Genomic DNA, 19,402 nt, shown 5'->3' on the forward strand with positions numbered 1-19,402 from the left:
GCCGAGGACGGGGTAGGGGGCGAGGTTCAGATCTAAAGAACCCAGGCTGCGGTCCCCGCGCCGCAGCGCTGCGGCTGAGAACACTTCGCAGGGAGGCCGACCGCCTCCGGGTGCCAATATGTAAAGCAGCTGGCGGCACGGGGCGGGGCCTGGACTCAATGCAAATGAGGAAGGCGGGCTCTGCACGGAGCTCCGCCCCCCTCCCCCGCAGCTGGGGCCAGCGGTGCCAAGCGCAGCTGGACGAGCGGCGGCAGCTGGGCGAGTGACAGCCCCAGCTCCGCGCGCCGCGGCCGCCAGAGACGGCGCAGGGGAAGCGCCCGCGGCCCCGGGCGCAGAGCGGCCGCCTCCTCCAGCGCCTCCCGGGCCCGCAGCCCGCGGTCCCGCGGCCCCAGGCCGGCACCTCTCGGGCTCCCGCTCCCCGCGCGCAAGATGGCTGACCCGGCTGCGGGGCCGCCGCCGAGTGAGGGCGAGGAGAGCACCGTGCGCTTCGCCCGCAAAGGCGCCCTCCGGCAGAAGAACGTGCACGAGGTGAAGAACCACAAATTCACCGCCCGCTTCTTCAAGCAGCCCACCTTCTGCAGCCACTGCACCGACTTCATCTGGTGAGAGCGCGCCGCGCAGGGCACCTTCCCGGGGCCCCGAGGGCAGCGCGGCGCGCGGGGACCCCCTCTCCGCGCCTTCCGCGTCCGCCCTTCTCCGCCCCGCGCCCCGCGCCCTCGGGCTCCCCGCTCCGGACCCTTCCGCGCTGGACTCCCCGGTGGACGGTCCTGTGGCTTCCCGCTCCCCGGGGCCCCAGACGGCCGGCCGCCGGGTACCTTCTGCCCTCTCTTCCTCCCGGCTGCCTCGGCGCGCCCAGGGGCTGAGGCGCGGGTGCCCTTTCCCCACCGGGCTCCGAGCGCGGGGTGCTGGCCCTCCCCGGGAGGGCAGCACCTCGAGTGCCCTCTCGCGCGGGGTTCGCTATCTCTCCGCCTCCTTCCGGGCTCGAGGCATCCTCACCCACTTCCCTCCTTTCCGGGGGCAGCGCCCTGGGTATCCTCTCTATCTCCCTGCGGGCATGGGGCATCCTTTCCTTCTCCTCTGTCTCTGGGGGCAGCGCCCTGTGTTATCTCTTACTGCTTGCTCCTCCCTGAGGGCCTGGGTTCCCCTTTCCACTCCTCAGTTTTTCCCCTTCACATCACTGCGGGGACACCCCCTCCCCCCCCGCGCTCCGTGGTCCCTCTAAGCATGGGGAATCCTTTCTCTCTGCCGAGTCCCCCAGGGAACACCACCGCCGCGGGGGCTCTGCCATCCTCCCTCTGGATGCGTCTTTTTCTCTTCTCTTTCCCTGAGGGTACGCGGGCATCTTTCTGGGCAGATCTCCTTCCTGCCCTTCGCCCCCACCACGACGGAAACGCTTTCCCCCATCCCGCCACCTGGTGGTCGCAGCCTCCTCTCTTCTGCCTTCTGAGGGAAGGTGGGAGTTCCTGCTGAGCTCCCACCTACCCCCTCCTCCCCAAAGGCGGAAGACTCTTGGGCACCCGCCTGTGGCTGGAAGGTTGCACCTGGGGTAGAGGGGCAGGGGGAAGGGGGAGTGACTGTGGGGGAACTGGTGGCTGGGCCCCTCGGGCTGTCTGACATGCCTCCTTCTACCTTTGCAGGGGCTTCGGAAAGCAAGGATTCCAGTGCCAAGGTAGGCTGTGGGGCTCTGGGGATGCAGTTTGTGGGAAGAGATGGTGAAAAAGACTTTCTAGGAGTAACTGAGTTAGGCAGAGAGTGAAGGAATCAAGTCTGTCAGAGCGACCTCCAGATCTAGGAATTCATCACCTCGAAAGGATCTTTAAAAGGTCTGTGTGTCTGTGGGGCAGTGATGCTCTGTCCTGAAAGGGCCGATGGAGCTGGGAGACCCTACTGGCCAAGGAAGTGCATTCACCCTTCTCCCTTCCCAGCACCAGAGGAGTCAAAACAGGTTCTCTAGAAGCTATCCTGCCTGGCTAATCCTGCTTCTGGAAGAAGCGTCTCCAGGGGCCGTTTCTGGAAGGACCCCTCCTCCCTAACTCCTGCTCACGTGGCCTTCCTCATCTCACAGAATGAGGTTCTGCCTCTTCCCCGGCCTCACAGAGGTCTCCATAGGTGGCTGCTGCCTCCACAGATGGTGCATCCCCTTAGAAAGGTGACTGTGGTTGTCCCCTGGGCCTCCTCCCTCTCTGAGAGAGGTGGTACCAGATGAGGTGCTTCTCAGATCCTGGTTTAAATCACCCTTTCTGTCTTCTGGCTAGATACAGGAAGGACTCTAAGGGTCCCTGCGTCTGGTTTGAGATTCTTGACCCCAGCCAGGGACGCCCAGCCTAGTGGTGACTTTTAATCATGTGGAAAGTGGCCCTGGCTGTGTCTGGTGGCAGATTCACTCTCCGCATGCCAAATCACCTGTAGCCTGGTTTATCCCTCAGGGTGTCAGATATTGTTTTGAATTTGATGTCAGCATTTTAGAACCGGGAGATTTCACAAACGTATCAGACTTTGCAGCTTCAAGTTTGCTGAGCATTGGTCCCACTTTCTTGTTAGAACCATCATTTGGAGCTGAGAGCAGCTGTTTTCATGGACAGGGTGCACATTCACCATTTTGTCGCAATCAATCCCAACTAGGCCTGCTTCATCCATTTTTGGCCCCTATAAGGCATTTGAGTTTGCAACCTCTGGTCTGGAAAGTTTCCCCTGCCCCCCAATTTTAGGTCAGGGATAGTTGAGTTTGGTGAGAAAATGTCACATTTCGGGTTACGTCGTAGGGGCAGATTGACTGCCCTGGTGAGCTGAGTTTAGATCAGGGGAAGAAAGCATTTGAATATTAAAGAGCCTGATTTGTGACTTAGCTCTGACTGACAGTTTTGTTGTGGCATCTCCACCCTCCAGAGAGAAGTAAAGCGATCCTGGTGAGTGTGGGTGGTGGTGTGAGTTGTACAGAATCCCGCAGCATGGCACTGCCTTCTTCCGAGACTCATACATCCTCTCACCTGAGCAGCTCAGCCGGTGAGCCTTGTAGACCAGCCCCTATCCCCCCTTTTTTAACCAAGGTTTGGGGCCCCAGTTTTACACACTGCCCAGAGGACTTACACATCCCTTTAAATGGCCCTGGTGCAAATGGTTGGATTGTTTTCTAGAACTTCGACTCCTCAAACAGAACACCAGTGGTGCCTTAGCACGGAAACACGTAGAAGACCTTTGAGGTTACCTCTCACTCCCGTGAGTCAGTTTCTGCCTTTGTTTCTTGCTGAGGTTGGGGGTGATCTTTGAACATTTTTACTGCTGTTTTCCTATCCCACCTGCTCTGCAGTTATTAATGGTTGGGAAAGTCACTCCAGAACGTGCAGGTGATGACACAGCTGAAGCAAGAAATCCTCTTTTCCAAAGCCAGGAAAATGGTAGGACTTTTATAGTGCATTGAGTAAAGCAGAATTAAAGTTTCTGTTGAAATATAGCAGCTTTAGAGGTAGGGGTGCTTAGCTGTTTTTAATCACCTTTCATTTTCCCTTCTCCCTGAGAGGCAGTGTAGGGTGTTGGGCACGTGCACAGGCTGTCAGGCCATCACTGGGGTTTAGATCTCGGCTTGAGTCTTCCCAGCCATGTTGTTTAGTCTCCCTGTCCCTCAGGCTTCTTGTCTGTAAAATGGGTCCAACAACAGTACTTACCTTAAAAAATTGCTCAGCGGCTCCAAGTCGTTGCAGTGTATAAGACGTCTGGACCAGAGCTTAGTACAGAGTAAGCACTCGGAAAATGTCAGCCCCTATGATGTTTCCAAACTACCCCAGTGGTGGGGCAGCTGGTGCGGGAGGAGACTGGCTCTACAGGATTGCTTTGCTATGGAACCAGCTGCCAGGTGAGAGTCAAAAATCCCGCTGTGAATGTCTGGTCACCTGTGTCACTGCTTTGGTAGTGTAGTCCATTTGGGCTGGAGTGGAAAGGAGCTAGAGCGGCATGGGGCAAACTGACAGCCTCTGAAACTGAGCTGCTTAGGGTCTCCTGCTTAGGGACATGCAGGACGGAAGGGGGAAGGTTATCCTCGGGTGTTCTCAGTTACCTAGGACTGATTTTGGAACTGTAGAGAAGTTCCTTATCTGAGTATTTTTGGCTTCTCTTAAAGTGAGTCTAATTAAACTGGGATCCACATTTTATAGAAAATGCTTAAGGTTTTATTCTCTCACCAAATTCAGAAGTCCGGAGGCCAGGCTCCTATGTTCTTTTCAGTTTTCTGGTCCACCATCCCAGGAGTGAGAATTATCTCATAATCCAAGAAGGATGCTGGACTATCCAGTCCTCATATCTGTCCTTCAGCCAGCAGGAGGAGAAAAGGTAAAGAAAGGCTCACTGTCCTGGGAGTTGCCACAGACACTTCTGCCTGTAGGCTGTGAGCTGGAACTTAATCACATGCCCACACCTTGCTGCAAAGGAGTGTGTGGGAAATGTGATGTTGATTTCAGGTAGCCATACTCCCAGCTAAAAGCTAGGGTCGGTGGGGGGTGGTTTCCATTTCAGAAGTAGAAGGGGAGACAAGATCTAATTTCTGCCATCCTTGGGTAGGAGGCGTGTGGGATGATCATAAGGCCAGGACACCACTGAGCCCCAAGGCTCCACTGTGCTGCCAGGAAATTGAGGATGCTGGGATGGGTTGGAAGAGGGAGGATGGAAAGTCCATAAACCCTGGGAAATGATGGATTTCTGTGTGCTCAGGGCCACCTAAGAATACGTTTTCTTGCTTTTGTACTGCTGGAGGACAAAATTCTGGCTTGACTGACATATAGTTTCTCTCTTTTTGTTTCCACTCTGTTTTCTATAAAACCATTCTCTGTGAGGTAGTTTAAGAATATCTCTGGTGACAGGGGACAGAGACCGAGAATCTGTTATAAAAGTGTCTACATTCTGGCTTAGAAATGGGACCCCCTTCAGATAAACAGGGCAGACTTCTCCCCATGGCATTCTTTAAAGGATGTGCCTTAATTGTCATTAAGACAAGGCTTTGGGTGAAATTAGACTCTTACCCCAAGAAGCATTTGCATTTCGAGCAGAGAGAAAAAAAAAAGTCATTTTAGTAGAAATAGGGAGGCAATGAAATTGAGGTTCAGAATTCCCAGCATGGGATTGGAGTCAGATAGAACAAGGTTTGAATCTCTGCTCTGCCACCTGCTTGCTGTGTGAACTTGAGCAAGTCATCCATCTATAGTGGCCTCAGTCTCCTCATCTGTAAAATGGGCTAATAGTGTCTACCTCATAGGGTTATGATGAGGATTAGTGAGGTGGTACAAGAAAAATAACCATGAAAATATCCATAAAAATATCGATAACTCTTAAGTGAGATGATCATTATTACTTGATTAGCTGTAGGAAATGGTCAAAGCTGGACAGAGTGAATTCGGGAACTTATTAAATCACTAAGTGTCTTTTGTGTATTTAGATGGGTTTTCTTTTCAGGTAGGTTTCTTCTTAGACTTTGGGTGACACCAGTGGGTCTGGCCCCAGACAGCCAGCTTATTTAGAGTCTTTTCTCGCCCTTTTTCTCGTGAGAAAAATCTAAACCTGCCACGGACTCTCTAGAAAAACCCCAGTGCACTAATTTTCTGATGATGAAGACCTAGCAGTATGATTATAATGAGTAAACCAGTTCTTCCCTTTCCTGTAGAGATCAGAAAACATGTTTCTCAAACTTCTAATAGACATTATTCTTAAAAATCCCCCAAGCATTGCCTAAATCCAACCATTGCTCTTTTCCTCAACATCAGCTTTATAAGATACAGGTTTATTTTAGTCTGTAGTTAGCACATAGAGATTAGAATCTGTACTTTAAAAAAAAAAACAGTCAAAGATGAATCAAAGGTTAATTGTATTTTTGGCACGTTTTCCCCTAGGAACTTAAGAGATGATATCCTGAACGTCAGGTTGAACTTTCTCAGTGAAATCATAAATAGGGTCATCTGTGTGTGTGTGTGTGTGCAGTCACCAGGTCAGGCTGCTGGGAGACTCTTGTTATTTCACTTCCCCCCTCTTCCCAGAAGCAGAACCCAGAGGCCTGCAAGGGAGGCTCCACTTACCTCCTGACTTCTTCTGAATGTGTCCTGAGGGTTCCCTGTGGATTAAAGGCGGAGGCTTTTCGAAGTTGTGTCTGTTGGTTGGGCTTTTAATTTAGTTTTCCACCTGAAGTGGGATTTGGGGCTCAAAGTCCCAAATGAAAGAAACATTTTTAGGTAGGTGAACTCTGGGTCTTGAAAAGGGTTGATCTGTTGAAAAGGGGATGGCCGGTTCATTTGAAGTTGCAGAGCACTTGGGGAAAGCTTGAGGCTTTGTCACTGGGCAACAGAAGGCTTTTCTAAGTAAATATGGAAAATATGACCTTTGAAAATCTAATTGATAATCTGAGAACACAGGTTCTTAGAAACTAATTTAAAAATATGTGCTTTCCAAGTATTAGTGATACTCCAGGTACTGCCCAGAACCAGACACAGCATGTTTATGGTATATTTCGGTCAATAAAGAAAAAGATGTAAGGGGAGGGGATAGCTCAGTGGTAGAGTGCCTGCTTAGCATGTGCAAGGTCCCGAGTTCGATCCGCGGCACCTCCACTGAAAATAGATAGATAAACCTAATTACCCTCCCTAAAAATAAAATCTAAGAAAACATTTAAAACAAGAGAAAATTAAAAAAAACAAAAAAGATATAGAGAAGTTCATTGGTCAAAAGGTTAAACCAAAGACTTGAAAACAGTTTGTATACATTCTTGCTGGTGGGGCGTCTATTTCCTCTCTCTCTCTCTCTCTCTCTGTTTCTGCCTGTTTTTTGTTTCTGTTCCTGTCTCTCTCTCTCTCTCCACACGTGCACATACATCCACACACATGTGCACACACACGTAAATGGATCAGTATGTCACAGCTTTGAGAACATGCATCTTTTGATGCTTTTCAGCTATAGGTGGTGAAGTTATTAAGTACAGTGTTTAACCCTATGATTTTTTTTTTTTTGTCTTTGCAAAAAAGTCCAATTAATTCTTGGGCGGGGGTCGGGGATCAGCTGAAGAGTTCATCGTCTCTGGCTGATGCGTTCAAAAGCGTGGGCCCTTGTCATTCTTGGCATTTGAGCTAATCTAAGGATTCTTTGACTTCACTCATCCTATCTCTCCACTGAAATTGTGCGACATTCTATAGATAGACTGTTGGCCTTTTTACAGAGTATACAACATCCAAAGTGTTTACACGTGGCATTTGGAGGTGTGATGCTGCTTAAAAATCTGGTAGGAAATTTATATATTTACTATGCAGTCCATTTGTCCGTCCATCCATCCATCCGTCCGTCCGTCCATCCATCCATCCATCCATCCATCCATCCATCCATCCTTCCAAAAAGTGTTCACTCATTAAAAGTGTTCTCTGTGTCAGGAATTAGATTAGATGGTAAGAATCCAGTGGTGAATGAGATTGAGAAGATCCTTAATGTCGGGGAGTTTGCAGTGTAATGGGGGAATAAGACATTCTACAAATCATTGCACCAATATTTAATTTCACTCTTGTTAAGTACCTTGAAGGAAATGTCCAGGGTGCTATGAGAATGTATAGGGGATGCTAACCTGTGTAATGATTGAGGATAGAGTCAAGGAATTCTTTGGTCTGAGCATTAAAGCCAAAAAAAAAAAATCACACAGTTTCTCATTCTCTGAAGTAATTGATGAAAGTCTGAGTTGTCAAGGAGCCGGAGCTGAAAAATCTGAATTGTGAAGCTGCTTATATCCTGGATAAAGATACATAGGAGGTCTTATCTCTGTGACATTCTATGGAGAAGCCCTGAGTCTTTTATTTGTGCCATAGCTGGAAGTGAGATGAATATTTGGTAGAATTAGGCGGTAACTTTAAGATGGTTTCTCTCTCAGTTTGACAGAAAGAGAACTTGATCTCCTCTGAACTAATAACGCAGACAAAATGCTGACTTCCTTTTTGTTCAGGGGTTGCAGTTTGAGGTGGCTGTTCTAATGCAGAAACATCAAACCATTAGAGGTGGAGGGCAAGTCTGAGCCAATAGATTGAGGATAAATGAAAAGAACGCGCACGCACACAGACACACGCGTTCTTTTTCAGATTCTTTACTATTATAGTTTATTACAAGATACTGAAATGTAGAACTGAATGACTTTGCTGTACACCAGAAACTAACACAACATTGTAAATCAACTCTACTTCAATTAAAAAAAAGAGAGAGAGAAACAGCAAAATCTGCCAGTGAAAGGCATTTGTGAGCCGAAAGCCAGTTTTCAGGGGCACAGGGTTACTTGCGTCACCTCCTGAATACCTTCCTCACCCTGAGTCCATGTCTGAGTTTCTATAGCTCTTCATTCCGTTGGCTTCGGCAGTGCTTTCTCTTATCTGGAAGCTAACTTATAAGAAGTTTCACAGTGAGCAGCATTGACTCAAGTATAGAGACAGATCCTTTGTCAGTTCTCTTTCCATCTTTCTGATTCCATCAGGGAGAAAGTCTCAGTTTGGTGCTCACGTGTTGTTAACACCTCTCTAACACAAACCTGGGCACTTAGTAAATGTTCTTTATTTTTCATTGTAAAGGGACAGCAGGGAATTAGGAAGACATAAAGATATGTTGGTTTCTCCCTGTCACCCACTTTTACCTAACGTGAAACCTCATCCTGTTCTGCCTCTGGGCCTCGTTTCTTACTGGCCGTTCCTCCTTGTGAACAGGGAAGGGGAGTTCAGCGTCTTTCCGGGAGCTGTTTGGTGTTGGAAGGAAGCGCGATGCTGCAGAGGGTGGAAACGCACAGCGGCTTGCAGGCTCTGGTCTGGAAGAGGTGGTAGCCTTTATTCAGAAGCGTCAGTCTTTTGATGTTACCGTTGTCATTGTCGCTGCTATTACATTTTCATTGTCCTTTGCCTGTTGGTTTGTGTCTCCTCGATGTCTCTCTTTCCCTCAGCCCACGCGCAGAAAGTTGCCCTGCTGAGTCAGAAGGGGCTCATCCTCTCCTGTTGCGTCTTGGCATTTGCTCAGTAGATGGAAATTCACTTTGCTCAACAAATACCCATGTTCCTGGAGGAATTCTAGACTCTTTCTTCTTTTACCTTGGCACTGCTCAGTGGACCAGACTTTGGGCTTCTGGATAGACAGTATAAATTGGTCTGGAGAGTGCACTCTCAGAGACCAGACAGACCTGATTTCCACTCCTGAGTTTGTCTCTCCACAGCTCTATGACCCTGGGCTGGTAAATCATGATCCTTCCTTTATTCACCCTCCATCTGTCCATCCATCTCACCACTCACCCACCAATCCATTCCTCTGTCCACCCAGTTTTTCCATCCATTATCCACCCATCCATCTATCCATCCATCCATCCACCTCTCCATCCATCCATTATTCCTCCATCCATCCACCTCTCCATCCATTCATCCATTTCCCCATTCATCTATCCATCTATCCATTCACTCAGTAAATGTTTACTGAGCGCCTACCATGAGTCAAGTGCTGTTCTAAGCACTGGAGCTAGAGCAGTGAACAAGACAGAGTCCCTGCCCTCAGGGAATTTACATGTTAGTGGAAGAGCAATGAATAAGTAACTTAGAAGAAATACAGCGTATAATGTCAGGTTGCAATTTTGGCTTTGAAGAGAAATAAGAAGACACTGTGCTTGCCCTTGAAGACCTTCCTGGCCTTTTAAGGGGAGAACAGCACATAGTCAGTGACTTCTGATATAAATACATACATGAGAAGTGTTACACCCAGGGTGTGAAAAAGCTTCGAACGACATCCTTACTCCTGGGAGGGGTGGGGAAGGTTCTACGGAGGAGCTGACATTTGGGAACCATCTCACAGCAGGAGTAGGAGTTCCCAGATTGACAAGGGGGCCGGGGCGGGTGTTTCAAGCAGAGACGCGGAGGGTCACGCAGGGAACAGGAAGGAGGGTGTGTGAGGGAGGAGCGGGTGGGTGGCGAACGTCACATTGGAGGGTCTGGACCTCGTGAAGGCAGGGTAGTGACTAGGAAGTGGCTGTTGTCATTGCTTGAAAGTGGGGTGGGTGGGGGCGAGTGAAATGTTTGCAAAAGAGCATGAGAGGCATTTTGAAACCATAATTGCCATGACTCAGATCCTGAAATTCCAGGCTGATGAGGGTGGAGGTCAGGTAAGAGAAGCTGTGATGCCCCTTTAGAAGCAGTCGAGGAGTATTATCAGAACATCTCGGGGCTGTTGCTGTTCTTCTCAACCGAAAGAGACGTCTGGATTTTTATGTCAGTCATATTGTTGATTATTCTATTTTGGGAGGTGGTTACTGGGTTATTTTTATGGCTCTAACAATAGGAATATTGCTCCTCACTGCATCCTTAATCGTAGAGGGCCCCCAAAATTATTTTTTCTCTGTAAGGAATCCGCCCACTCCTTTTCTCTCTTCCTCCTGCTATCACTCACTCAGCTCCTGTTTATTGAGCACATGCTGCCGTGGTGGTGAAGAACTTGTGCTTTGGAGATAGAAAGGCATTGGTATCAATCTTGGCTTCTGGCTACGAGACCTTGAACATGTTACGTAAAGTCTGTGAGCTTTGGTTTTTTTGAGGTCAGAGACAGCAGGAGAACTTAGTTTGTAGGGCATGTGGCAGGTGCTTCCTGAGCCCCTTGCCTGACACACAGTAAGCGCTTGATAAACAGCTACTTCCATGGTTCCCGTGGCTGGGCACTGTCTTGTCCTTACTGAGTTTATAATCTTGTTGGGGAGGCGAGACGAATGCTCCTGAGTCGAGGACGTGGGGCAGGAATGAACGTGCTTCCACGTCATGGTCAAGAGGGTTCGGTGAAACTGACAATGGATCTGAGAGGCGTGCTCAGCTGTGGTCAGAGGTGATTTGAACGTGGGTGAGCGCAGTGCTTTCTGTGCTACGATTTCCTGGCTTTCGATGCTTTAATTTGTGGGAAACCTCAGAAAGCTGAAATGAAATCTGTGATTGCCCCATCAGCTGCCTCATTTTGAAAATATGTTGATGGCATTTCGACTTTAAAGAGATTTCTGACCGTTTCACCTCTGAAGTTTGGGGGTCCCTTCAGCCCCTGGGTGGAGTGTTTACATTGTCTTTTGGATTGAAGAGGAAGCTGGCAGGTAATATGGGAGAAGGTGGGGGGTGGTCTGCAGGACTGTCTCTTGTGATGACGGAGTTTGACTTTTATGGGGTAACTCTAGTTTAAAGACCTTCCTTCCCTCCTTAAAAGGTGGGGATCATTCTTTAGAGTTTAGGCAGTGCTGCAACTGAGAATTTTGATAGTTATGCAGATTTTTCTGTGGGTGGCAAAATGTATGGTTGGGGGTATTAATAATTCTATCTGGGCCAACAGTACACTTAGGGAAGTAGGAATGGCATATAAGAATGTAAAGGACTGTTTTCTTGTTTTAATTGAATTTAATTCTTTATAGAAGTGTAGTTGATTTACAATGTTAATTTCAGGTGTATAGCAAAGCGATTCAGTTATACATATACATAATATATATATTTTTCAGATTCCTTTCCATTATAGCTTATTATAAGAAATTGAATATAGTGCCCTGTGCTATACAGTAGGTCCTTGTTGTTTATCTATTTTATATATAGTAGCGTGTATCTGTTAATCCCAAGCTCCTAATTTATCCCTCCCCACCACTGCCCCTTTGTTTGTTTTCTGTGTCCATGTATCTGTTTCTGGTGTGTAAATAAAAAATTCTGTTTTGTTTAGAGATCCATCTTTTGGTGGCTGGCTTTCTGTTTTTCCCAGGATTATGTTGAGAATCCTTAACATGAGGTCCAAGTCTGCCTGATGTGGGTCCTCCCACACCTCCCCTTGCACCACCCTTCCATGCACGTTTCACTCTCTGGCTGAAGACCCTCTGTATGATGCAGCCCTGCCCAGGGGCCAGGGCTTTTGCACATGCTTTGTCTTCAGCGTGAATTGCTCTTCCCTCTCCTCTTCCCCCATTCACCTCCTCCTCATCCTTCAGAACGGAGCTCAGAGGTCGCCTCTTCAGAGAAGCCTCCCCTGATCTTCCAAATTGGATTCCCCTCTGTACACTCTCATAATCCCTTGTCAACTTTCACATTTTCAAACTGTATTTTTATTTGAGTGTTTGGCGTTTGTCTTCCCCAGGTGTTGTGAGAGTAGGGACCACATCTGTATCATTTTCTGTTGTTTCTGGAATACCAGCTCCATACCTGGCACATGGTATGAGCTTGTAAATACTTTTTAAACGAATGAATGGTATAGGGGAAAATAATTTAATTGAGGGAGTCCTTTGATTTGGATTTTGGTGCCAGTTTTGCTATAGCTTGATCTGGGAATTTTATAAAGAGTGTATCGCTTCCTAGTTTATAAGCTCTAATCATTTGTGTTTGAACCAAAAAAAAAAACTTGCCTCCATTAAAGCCTATTGGGAAGTGATTTTCTGAAATATGCCAATGCTGTGGTCTTAACTTTGGGCGGAGCCTCAGGCCATGTCCGTGTTTCTCTGTGAAGGTAAAGAGTTTCTCCACTGAAGTGCCTGCCTTTTTTATCATGGACCCTGGTAGACTGGTGTGGAAAGAATTTCTTTTAGCATAATATAAACTGGAAGCTTCTAGAATGACCATCAGCAGTAGAATAGTGGGTACACAATGGAATACTATACAGCAATGAGAATGAGCAGACTCCAGCTGTCCACAATGCGGATGACTCTTGCAAACATCCTGTGAGCTAGAAAAACTCCAGACATGAAAGAGTATGTTCTGCACGATTCCGTGCACTTGAAGTTCAGGAACAGGATGGTGATTACCCACAGGGGGCCTGGGGGGGACTAAGAGGGGTTACCAGGGTGCTGGTGATGTTTCCTGCTCTGGGTGCTTGTGGTGTGGTGTGCTCAGATCGTGAACGTTCATGGGGTTGTACATTTGTGCCCACGCTTCTGTTATGTATATTACACTTAAACAAATACATTGAACAGGCACCGGGTTTCAAGTTACTGAGGCTGGATCTGAGAAGTGTTGGTTGGGACTTTCAGAGTTTTGCACACAGCAGTGAAATCCGCACGGGAGACAAGCACCTTCTGGAGTCAGCCATGGAGGGATGGGCTGTTTGCCTTCTCGGGGAGGTTGGGGGACATCTGCTTGCCATTTCAATGTTGCCGATCGGTTGCAAACTGTAAAACAAGGAAGCCAGGGCCTTCTGACAATTTTCCCACCCAATAATGTAGCTCTGTTAATACCAGGAAAACTTGAGCTCCTAAAGTATTTTTAGTGCGTGCATTTAAAATATTCTCTATTCGCTAAGGTATTAGTAAGACTCTGTGAAAGCTGCTGTAACAGATAAGCCTTGACGTCTCTGTGGCTTGACAGAAGGGGATTTATTTCTCATTCATGGCACAGATCACCGCAGACGATCCCGTTCAGGAGCTTTCCAGTCAGTCACCCAGGGCTCCTGGCTCCTCTCCGCTGGGCTGGTGGATGGGAGAGAGGGAACAGGAGACAGCTCACTTATTTCACAGCGTTTCAGCCTGGAGGGGGTGGATATCAGTTCTGCTCACCTTCTTTTGGCCAGAACTTGGGGATGGGGCCACGTCAGCTGCAGGGGTGCTGGGACATGTGGACCAGCTCTCTGTCCAGGAGCAAAAGAAAACACGGAGGTGTGGGTGAAAATAACAAACCTTGCTCCAGTCCCCAAAGCCATGGTTTCCTTTGGGCTGGAGTATCCGATGACTTCGGTAAAACTGAGAGGTGAAACTCTAGACGTCTTTATCTTATCAAACGTGTGAGGGGGTGTTTGGGGGAGAGTGTGGTCCATGTGTTGCTGAGAGTGAAATAAAGGCGCACTCTTTTAGCTGGTTGAACAATCTGGTTTTTGTCAGAATTTCCAGCTTTCCCGCCAGTTAGAATTCTTGCCTCTTCTGGTTGCCAGTGGACATCATAAGCACTTCGATCTGAGTCAGAAATGGGATTGCTGAGATAACGTCTTCTGGGAAAGTCTTTTGCTCGTGGTCATGTCTCCTATGGATGAGTCCTTTGGTGGGTCTGCTTTTGGATGTTTGACTGGACACCTAATTTGACTGGACGCAATTACTCGTTGTATAACGAACCCCCTCAAAGCTGAGTGGCTTCAAATAACCACCCTGTGATGTAGCTCTTGTTCCTGTGGGTCAGTGATTCAGGCTGAGTGCAGCTGGGTGGTCCTCCCGCTGGTCCTGGCCGTGTCACACGTGTCTGGGGCCTCGGCTGGGACACCTGGGACAGCTGAGGCCTTTCCCCGGGTGGTGTCCTCTTCAGTGGGCGGGCCTGGCCTTGGTTGCAGAGTGCCTCTGGAACTGCACGGTGTCACTTCTGTCATATTGTCTCAGCGAAAGCCAGTCACACTCCAGTCCCAGAAAGAAAGGAGGAAGTAGAGGGGGAAGAGACTCTGCCTTTTGATGGGAGAGACCACAAATAAAGTGTGGCATTTTGGGGGACCTCCTGGACCAACTTCAGTGCAGCTCTCCCGACAGCCCAGCTCTCTGAAAGCTCTGCTGGACTAAACTTGACTCTGTGGTGGGTCCCAAGTGAGCACTCACCCCTTCCACCTAAGGAGAGGACCTACCTCGTAGGGAAATGAAAAGACCAAATGCTTTATGTAAAGGACCCAGCCCAGGGCTCAGTGTACATGAAACACTGAGTACTACCACCATTACTGCTGAATATCACGTCACCACGGACTGTCACCATCACTACTGAACACACCACCATCATCACTACCAAACGCCACCACCACGACTACTGAGTACACCACCGTCTCTGCCGATTGCCACATCTCTACCACATGTCACCACCATCACTACTGAATGCTACCACCAAGTATTGTCATTATTACCACCATGTTCTGCTGTGTCCTTGGCACTTCACTAAGCACTTAATATTCATAACACATGTCCTCTGCCCTTGAAGAGGGAGAGATCTCAGGAAGAGACAGACGTGTACATGAATCCGTGTCGCCCAGCGTGGCCCGTGTGATCACAGAGCTGCGGTGGAGCGATGAGGTCCTGGGCATGGGTTCAGACCTCAGCTCCTCCACCGATCACAGGCGAGGTCCCGGGCGCCTTTCAGACCTCTTTAATCTTCAGTTTCCTTGCCTGTGAAATGAAGGTAATGACACGGAGCCCACCTCCCAGGATGCCACGTGGACTGGATTAGACGTGGCCGGCAGAGAACATGGAATTGATTGCTCATTAAATGTTACTTGTGGAAAAATAATTCTCACCAATGCCCTTGAAAAATGTCCCAAAGTCACCATTCTCGCTTTGTTCTCTTGTGACTCGGGCCAACATCATAGCTGCTTTGCCTTCAAAGATGAAGGTGTGCACACAGGCGGCTTACGGGAGGAGGAGCTCTGGGGAAAAACACCTAGAAGGCATGGAGGGAAGCCGGAAAGGGAGATACTGAACTAAGTGCAGTCGTTGTACAGAGGCCAAGGCCAGTCCCATGGGCTGGAGCTGGGATGGCCCTTCAGAATTGGGACGGTGGGGACCCACTCCGAGTGGGCACTGGCTGCAGGTTGCTTTTGGGAAGCTGGCATCACTCTGGGGAGGCAGCTTCCTTCTTCAAGGAAGGAGTCCCCGGGGGATGCTGCTGTGAGCCGTCGGCCTTCAACACCCCCCAGCGGCTGGGCGGATGAGCGCCTTGGCCCTGCAGGTGTGAGGAGGGTCTAGGGGTCCACAGCAGGTTTCCAGTCTCTCTTTCTGAGATACGGTTCATTCCAAACTGTATCGCCTTGACTGTCAGTAACCCTGCGGACCTCCGTCGTTGGTCCTTTCCTAGGACTGATTTAGGTGCTGTCTAGATTCGTAGACTGCATCTTCCAGCACTGAAATACCACTCACAGAGAGCTTGACCCCCGTCGGCCTAGGGACGCGGCAATGTCTTGCCCAAGGTCATCTGGCTGCCAGGGAGAAGACCTGGATTTACGTACCTCCCCCTACTTCCCTTCTACCACGCTGTCCTGAGTCACAGGAGGTCCCACCTGTACACTCAGTCTGGACTCCGTGACCTCAGTGCCTTGTCCTTCACCCTTACACCTCATTGCAGCTCCACTCTGGGAAGTTTTTTGGAATTCCTTTAAATGTGTTGTTTTAAATTGTGGATCATCACTCATTAGAGGGTCGTGAAATCAATTTAGTAGGTCACGAACACCATGAAAAAATAAAATGATAAATATCAGAATGCTTAACACTCAGGAAGCATAACTGTTGCTGTATAAAACTTATTTCATGTATATATATATATATACAGGCATGTGTGAGCTCACTCAGATGTAAAATGGTTTCTCACTGTGGGTCATGGTCAACACAGTTTGAAAGTCATGGTGGAAAGTAGAGACAAGGTGCTCGAGGTTCATGAACTTGACATTTGAGGCCCATGGACCATTGAGGTTTTATTTATTTTTAGATATAAATATTGTTTTGAATTCTTTATAATTAGATGTTTTATTCTCAACGCCACCATGATAGCCAAAGATTATTTTGATGATCCTCTTTGAGCTTTTAACGTGTCACTGATGAAAGTTATTTTCCCAAATAGAATGCTAAGTATGGGATAAGAGATTTTTAAAATGGAATTACTGGTTTTGATGGGACTGCCTGGACTGACCTGTCCCTTGGGCAAAGTGTCCCAGCGCTGTCAGAAGCCGTCCCTCCTCTGCAGAGAGAAGGAAGTGGTTATCCTGGGGGATAATGTGGGCTGAGAAAGAAGTGTTTTATGAACAGTATCAGCACAGAGGGAGGGATGGAGGAGGAGGTGTTCAGGGGCCGCACAGAGCTGCCGGAAGATGTGGGAGCAGCCTGCCAGCGTGGAGGTGGGCTGGATCGCCACCGAGGCACTCCGCTGAGGGCAGCCTCCAGCTGGGACTTCCGAGGGCTGGGATTCAGCGTGTGTGTCTATTCTCTGATGTCCCTGATAGGTGGGGGCTCAAATGACAGCTGGCCTCATTGTGTTTCCTTTTGCTTTTCTCTGATTTGGGGCCTAAGGGCCTCAGGGGGGCCAGGGTACTCCAAATGGGAAAGAAAGTCAAGTTCACGCAAAAAACGAAAACTGGGCTGTACCTGCTCCTGCTTGAGTGTATGTGTCCCCAGAAGGGTCTCTGTTAGCTGGGGGGACAGGCCAGGGAAGTTTCCATTTCCTGGACATCTTCAAATAAAGCTTTCAAATGCTGCTGACTCGAGCAGATGTTTACCAAGTACTTACTCTGTGCCCGGCTGAGGGTAAGTACTGAGTGCTTTATGTGTTTTAACTCATTTAATCCTCATAGCATCCCTATCAGGTGGCCACTTTTATTCCCATTTTGTGTAGGAAAAACTGAGGCACAGAGAGGTAAGACATTTTTCCAAAGTTACACAGAGTTGGGATTCAAACACAGATTTGAGTTCAGGACTGTATAAAAGGAAGGTAGAGGTGGCGGTGGTGACAGTGATGACAATGACAGCTCATATTTGAGGGCTTGCAGTGAGCTGGGGATTTCACAAACTTCATCCCTTCGACTCTTCATCCTCCGGCAAGATTTGCTGTTCTTATTACCCCCATTCCTAGGTGAGGAAACAGGCTCAGTGAGGATAAAGAGTTTTCCTAAGAACTGCAGAGCCGGGGTTGAATTCAGGTCTGCCTGAGTCAGATTCTGAGTTCCAGCCACTAAGGTGGAGGGCTTGGGGTGGGAGAGTGCCATGGGGTGGGGGGAGCCCGAGCAGAGTGAGTGGATCAGCAGGCAGGCAGCCTCTGGGGGCGGGATGCAGCTGGCTCATCCCTCAGGGCCAGGGAAGCCTGCTCGCGGTGGATGGCATGGGGGAGACTGGCAAAACTTGACAGGATGAGGAAATTCCCTAGTGGGAGAAAATGTTTTCAAGAAATTGTTTTTGTCCAGGGAGGGTGTCTGCACCTCTGTAGATTTTTAGCCATAGCCCTGAATAAGGAATTCAGAAAGTGGCCTGAGGTCTTTGGGTGGTCACGTGACCATCATCAGCTGCTTTCTTTGTGTGTGAGTTGCTGGGCTGGGAGGATAGGCTGACAACCACGAAGTCCTTGCATCATTTGGAAGGAAGAATTCACATACAACAGACACGTGCAAGGAGTGGTAGTGCTTCCCTGAAGAGCTGTGCTAATCTATTGAAGCATGTTGCTGAATGCTTCACGTGTAATCTCATTTAAAGTCTGCAGCACCCTAGGAGACAAACCTCATTTTATCTCCATGAAGAAATGGAGGCGTAGGGACATTGAATAAGTTGCCCCAGTTCTTGAAGCCAAGATGTATTTGAAGAGAGTGATAAGCCCAGACCATCTGATTCTGAAGCTCGTGTGTTCAGCTGTTTTGCCAGGACCCCTGAGCAGCCTTTGGCCAGAGCACAATGACCTGTCAAGGTGTGGTTTACATTCCTGTATATTTTCCAAAATCCACTGAGAGGAGAGTAATATAAAAGGAGTAACAGCACAGTGTGGTCCAGCTGGCATATTCGGCCACCTCCTCATGTGCGGTGGTTGGGGGAATACAGGGAAATAAGGCATGTTTCTCCCCTCAGCAGCCTCCAGTCTCATAGGAAAAATCATAAATCATACATTTATAATACAACGTGATTCGCGCTCTAATGGTGATGGAGGGGGTGCTCTGGGAGCAGCTCGAGTCCCAGGGTGTTGGGTAGGCTGCATGGAGGAGCTCAAGTTCTCAACTGAGTTTCGAGGAAGCAGAAGCAGAAGCAGAAGCAGAGAAAGAGTGAAGAAGAGCATCATTGATGGGGGAAGGGAAGCAAGAGAGAAAAGATAATCGCTAAGAGGTAGTAGTTGAAAGACTGGGAATATTAGGCTTGGAGAAGAGAAGATTTGGAGAGGCGGAAAGAAGTCAGGAGAACTCAGAAAGTAGAGACAAAGATCTCCCGATTCAAAGTGAGCAGGGTTCTTTTCATCGAGGTGAGGTCGACGAGAGAGTGTTGGCGTAAGGAAGGACCATGGAGGACATCCTTCCAGGAGATGAGAGGGGAGAGCACAGATGGAAATGAGAGAAGAAGGGAAGAGGGATGGGAAATCAAATACCTTTAAGGCCAGTTGAGGAATTCTTGCTTGATGGTCTCTATTTGCTTTGTGAAGTAGATAAAAAGAGAATTAGATCTGAATTCAGATCCTGTGACCCCCGGCACATTTCTTATCCTTAGTTTCCTTACTTTTACAAAGGGGGAAATGATGAGGATGGTGCCTTCTACAAAGATTTGTAAGGATCAAACATGATAATGTTTGTGTAAGGCAGAGCAGCAGTTTGCCTGGCACATCGAACATAAAAGTAGTATAAATATTGTCAGCTGTTGGGGGAGTTCTTATCATAGAGAGCAGTAGAAAATTCAAGAAGAGGAGAAAGCTTGGAGGCAAAGATAGTGAAATCTGCATTGGCTGTGTAGAGTTTGAGATGCCCA

At 48.4% G+C, this 19,402-nt stretch overlaps 1 protein-coding gene across 2 annotated transcripts in view; it reads left to right on the forward strand.

Annotated features, from left to right (window-relative positions):
- The first annotated feature begins 219 nt into the window (after window positions 1–219).
- Window positions 220–19,402, forward strand: part of PRKCB (protein kinase C beta) — a 295,939-nt gene continuing 276,756 nt past the window's right edge. For both annotated transcript variants that reach the window (XM_072942795.1, XM_072942793.1), the window contains exons 1-2: window positions 220–602; window positions 1,638–1,669. In XM_072942795.1, the coding sequence (XP_072798896.1) occupies window positions 430–602; window positions 1,638–1,669 (205 nt within the window). In that variant the 5' untranslated portion in view covers window positions 220–429. The remainder of the gene's footprint in view (window positions 603–1,637; window positions 1,670–19,402) is intronic.

This window comes from Vicugna pacos, chromosome 18 (assembly GCF_048564905.1).
Source record: "Vicugna pacos chromosome 18, VicPac4, whole genome shotgun sequence".
Classification (NCBI taxonomy): Eukaryota; Metazoa; Chordata; class Mammalia; order Artiodactyla; family Camelidae; genus Vicugna; species Vicugna pacos.